This window comes from Centroberyx gerrardi, chromosome 1, assembly GCF_048128805.1.
Source record: "Centroberyx gerrardi isolate f3 chromosome 1, fCenGer3.hap1.cur.20231027, whole genome shotgun sequence".
NCBI classification, from domain to species: domain Eukaryota; kingdom Metazoa; phylum Chordata; class Actinopteri; order Beryciformes; family Berycidae; genus Centroberyx; species Centroberyx gerrardi.
In genome coordinates, this window is record NC_135997.1 from 1,308,434 (window position 1) to 1,313,433 (window position 5,000).

Genomic DNA, 5,000 nt, shown 5'->3' on the forward strand with positions numbered 1-5,000 from the left:
GAACAGAGAGTGAGTTTAAGACTGTAATAGGCTTAACAGTGACTCTGCTCTGGTTTCCATATTAAAGTAACTAGCTGCTGCCCAGAGGAGCGATCATGTGCTCCGTATGTTTGTGTGTGTGTGTGTGTGTGTGTGTGTGTGTGTGTGTGTGTGTGTGCGTGATATGATTCAGTGTGTATGCAGCTACAGGAATAGTGATGGTAAGTGAAACAGACTGTTCTGGCCCACTGCCCTTGGACTTGCACTGTCTCTCAGATTACACTCATGCTGTCAGTCGCTCTTAAAACAAACTTAAACGACTCCGACTGATTGTAGACGACCAGCATCATCCTGAAAGTTGAAACTGAGAACTTGTAGCAGCTCTAAGGCCGGATGGTTAGTTAATGTTATTGACATGCGTCTAAACCTGCCAGGCTTGTTATGGAGATTGGTAAAATAGACATCAAATTTGACAAAAATAACTCTCTTCCTGCGAAGAGAGTTCCTGAGACTTTTTAAATAGACTCCAACTTTGGATTACTAAAAGGTTTATCTTCATACTGAGGATAATGCTAGTCACCAACAGTTACTTAACACAGACTACTGTATGCTAAAGTGCACGGACAGAGCTTTCTACTGGAGACATGCAGATGATCTCGGTGCCAATCCTCTCCTCAGATATTGTAACGTGACCAATGGGCCAAACTCCCAAAACGTTGGTCTAGTTCTTTAAAGATTAAAATGCTCGTTGATGAAAGCTTTTTGCTGTTTCGTCAACGACTAAGACAAATATTCTGTCCCGTAATGATATTTGAAATAACTCTACTTCATTCTAGTATTGAAGAAATAACTACACAGCAGATGTTTTTCCTCCATCACCACTGATAAAAAACGTCAGTGTTTTTTTCTAAAGAGAAGTTTGAGTGTAGAGTTCAAACACAACAAAAAATAGTAAAATGTTTAAATGTTGCAAATGTAATCCATGCTAAATCAGTGGTGCTTTTTTCTGTTCTAAGGATGAACTGTTGAACTGAACATATTTTCGTAGACTGTAATTATTTTAGTTGCCTTTTTAGTCTGTGAATAATTGACTAAATTTCATCAATATGCCATGACTTCAATCTGACTAAATTTAAAGCCAATTTCCACTAAAAGACACACATATATATATACAATATAAAAATGTTGTGCAAACAAACAGTGAAGACAGCAGAGCAGAGTCACGAGTGTTGAAACAAAGAGGAACGAGTGATTCATGCTCTGCCTGGGAATATACAGTCACTTCATTACTGTAGGTGCATGCTGTCATGTGGTGAAGATGATGCTGGGAATGGTATGGTCTCTCTCTCTCTCTCTCTCTCTCTCTCTCTCTCTCTCTCTCTCTCTCCCTCTCTCTCCCTCTCTCTCTCTCTCTCTCTCTCCCTCCCTCTCTCTGCTCTAAGCAGCTCAGCGTTGGCAGTCAGTGTGTAACAGGCTGAAGACAGAGCAGCCTCTAATTGGCCGGCTCGATCCCCTCATCCTATCCACTCTTCCCTTCCCTCCAATCCTCTCTCTCTCTCCCTCTCCCTGACTGACGCGTCTCCTCCTCCAATCCCTGCAGGGCCACGTGAGGCGGGGGACCAATAGCAGGTTGGGGAGGGCGGAGCTCGGCGCCGTCGGCCAGCTCCAGGCAGAGATGCTGCATTTGGACCTAATCGACGGGGCTGACGGTTACCGCGGCGACAAAGAATCGTCCAAGGCGTCCGCCGTCGCACCTCCGCCTGTCACCAAGGACCCCGCGGCACCTGTTACCATGGATACCTACCGGCCCAAGAGACCCACGACCCTTAACCTCTTCCCCATGGTGCCGCGCACTCAGGTGAGCCTGAATTAACCTTTTCCTCTCTGTCTCCTCTTATACCTCTCCTGCCCCCCCTGACCCCTGACCCCCCCCTGCCTCCCCCCCCCCCCACACACACACACACACACTCTCGCTCCCTGCCTTATTGTTAACCCCAGTTTGTGACAGCTGAGCGAGTATTGATCAAGCAGCAGACGGAGGGGAGGAGCGGGAGAAGGATGTGTCAGATTCTCAGAGGAAGATTTTTGCGTCTGCTCTGCTGTCTGCCTGTCTCCGTTTCCCCTCACACACAAATATGACATGAGACAAAAACACAAAAAAAAACACCTGTCTGCATGAAAATGTGAAAATGTGGTGACATCACCTCTGAATTCACTACAGTTGCTTCTCTAGCTGGGTGTGTTTGCAAGACAGAACAATGGCTGGGATTGTAAGGCGAGAGAGAAAAAGAGAAGAGAGAGAGCTGTTTTTTGTTTTTTTCCTTGGTGCCCATCTCCGTTTGTGTTTGGCTGCTGCCAGAGCTCGTGACTGTGTGTGTGTGTGTGTGTGTGTGTGTGTGTGACAGCGTGGATGTGTGTGTGTCTGTTGGTATGCGTGTCTGTTCACCTCTGCTCCCTGTTTATACTGTACAGCTCCTATTCAAGGTGTCCTTCATTAAATAGTGTGTGTGTAAATATATCGCTGTGTGTGTGTGTGTGTGTGTGTGTGTGTGTGTGTGTGTGGATGGTCTACACTGGTGGTCAGATTAAGAAAGAAATGGCAATGGGTTTTCACAGGCAAACCAGACAGAAAGACACACAGAAAGACACACTCACACACACACATACACACACACACACACGCTCACAGTGGAAGCTGTCAAAATGAACAACCCAGCAGTGCTATATTTGTCTGTGCTTTATTCTTTATCCAACTTCGATGAAGTGGAAACAAGCCTACTTCCTTTTGTGTGTGTGTGTGCGTGTGCGTGCGTGTGTGTGTGTGTGTGTGTGTGTGTGTGTGTGTGTCTGAGCTGTCAGCACTGAGAAGTATAAAGGAAATAATTGCTCTGTAACGTTCCCTAAGAAGTGTTGCGCAACCTCTTGAGACCCCTTCCTGTCCTGTCTCGCTTGACAACCAGAAAAAAAAAAAACACTGTATTTAAATGTGATCTAGCAGAGGTAAATGGATAACATTAACCCCTTATGTTATCTATATAGTTTGGGATTGAGATAGAGACAATATATGTTAAGTGTTTTCCCCAAAAAAATATTTCTCTATTGTTTTAAAATCACAATAATATCCTGGGTATATTTGACCCAGAGAACCTTACCAAAAGGTCCGAAAAGTGAACATGACACAAGGATTAAAATCTCCAGTTGACATTATTTACTGAGTCAAATGTGTGGAAATTTTCTGGAATGACATGAAGTGCGCTGACATGAAGATGCTTTACATAACGCTGGGTCATTTTGCCCTCTGGACCTTCACTCTTCCGTGCAGCGCAGCCATTTTTACAGATGAGATTTTAATGTTCTGACTATGAATTAGACTGTTAAATGTGTGGATTTAACCGTGTGTAATCTGTTGTGACCTTCACCTACAGCATCAGGGTTATTCTTCCTCTGCATGGTTGGCTTGTGTTTTCACAGGCTAAAGAACCAACTGAGCATCACATATAAATAACATTAATTATCCTTTAACTCTGAACCAAGGCGGTGTATCAGCATTTGCCGCGTTGGTTACCGTGTATCATCCATGGAAAAAAAAAGAGTTTGGTGTTTGACCACATTTATGGGCTTTGTAGGTTGAAATTTGATCTTGCAAAGAATGTTAAATGAAAAATCCCCTCTCAGACACTCATGCACTGTTATATACCATCAATCTGTGATTTCTGACGCATTTTGTGACATTTTTTGATGAACCCACTTTCCCTCAACCTGCCTCGTCTACTTCTACTTCAGTTAGTGATTTCCTACGTTTCCCAGAATGCCTTTTGACAACCCACAGAGAACGGGCGTGAACTTGTTGCATTCAGCTGTGGGTTATGCGTGTAGATGGCAGGAGAAATCGCGATAGCATTGTGAGATTTTCCAGTTGAGAAAAGATGAGTGGAGAGAGAACGATGCTGTGGCGCCCAGTTGTTCAAATTACAAAAAAAAAAAAAACATCAAAGAAAAAAAAAACATCAGATCTGCAAAGATGCAAGCTGTGGCTGCATTGCATTCTGGTCTCTCTCCTGCTCCTGTGGGTGGAGAAATTGGTCTCTCTCCTCTTCTACGATGGATTTCTCCCTGTATGATTGTTGAACGTCTCTTGGTGCAAAATGGCGGCTCTGATTCTGAGGGACTGACACCAAAACCTGACGTTTACCGCTGATGTTTTACATCCTGAAACATTTTCTGATAGACTCAGCCTCCATTGTAGCTGCTGGAAATATCTGGAGGTGTAACAAACTAAATGGACCCAGAAATGCAAAGTACATCACCAACAGCTGATTTTTTTCGTAATGTTTTAGAGTGTATTTTTTCTTTAACATACATGTTGCACAACTAGAGCTCTACCAGCTGCAACAGCTTTAGGAGTGACAATGAAATAACTGTACTGGGGTCAGCCAGCCAGTGCAAACAGGAATGAGATGAGATGAGATGAGATGACTGCTGCTGATCTCCAGGCAGTTTTCATCAGACAGTGTACAGGGAGAGAGAGAGAGAGAGAGAGAGAGAGAGAGAGAGAGAGGAGAGGGAGAGAGAGAGAGAGAGAGAGAGAATGCTGGATGACTCTTTCCAGGTCAGTGAACCGGTAAAAAAGCAAAATATACATTTGTCTCTGCATCATTTGGCATGAAGGGACAGTGTGTTGTCGTGAGTGAACAATAGTAGCTCTGAGCGTTGTTGTTGACCGGGGTTTTTGAAGCCTGATACCGATATTTTTAAACTGCTGATTGCCAATATTTTGTGCTGATATTCCGTGCTTTTACAGGAAAAAAAATCCCCCAAAAATTACAAGATTGAGTGTTTCCTCCAAAATCGTATTCTTGTCAGGGGGGGAAAGCCTCTGAAACAGCATTTAGAGCATCATGGGACACTAAAACTCTCCATTAAAACCCAGACTGACTAAATTATTTTAGGGTTAGCAGCTCTTTAAGGCAGAGTGAGGCAGAGTCTTTGCACCAATGAAGTAGGTGTCCTCACCTTCATCA

General features: G+C 43.8%; 1 protein-coding gene across 1 annotated transcript in view; it reads left to right on the forward strand.

Annotated features, from left to right (window-relative positions):
* The window catches only part of mapk8ip1b (mitogen-activated protein kinase 8 interacting protein 1b), a 51,199-nt gene that overhangs the window by 29,390 nt on the left and 16,809 nt on the right, over window positions 1–5,000 (forward strand). The window contains exon 3 of the mRNA XM_071923169.2: window positions 1,580–1,837. Within this exon, the coding sequence (XP_071779270.2) occupies window positions 1,580–1,837 (258 nt within the window). The remainder of the gene's footprint in view (window positions 1–1,579; window positions 1,838–5,000) is intronic.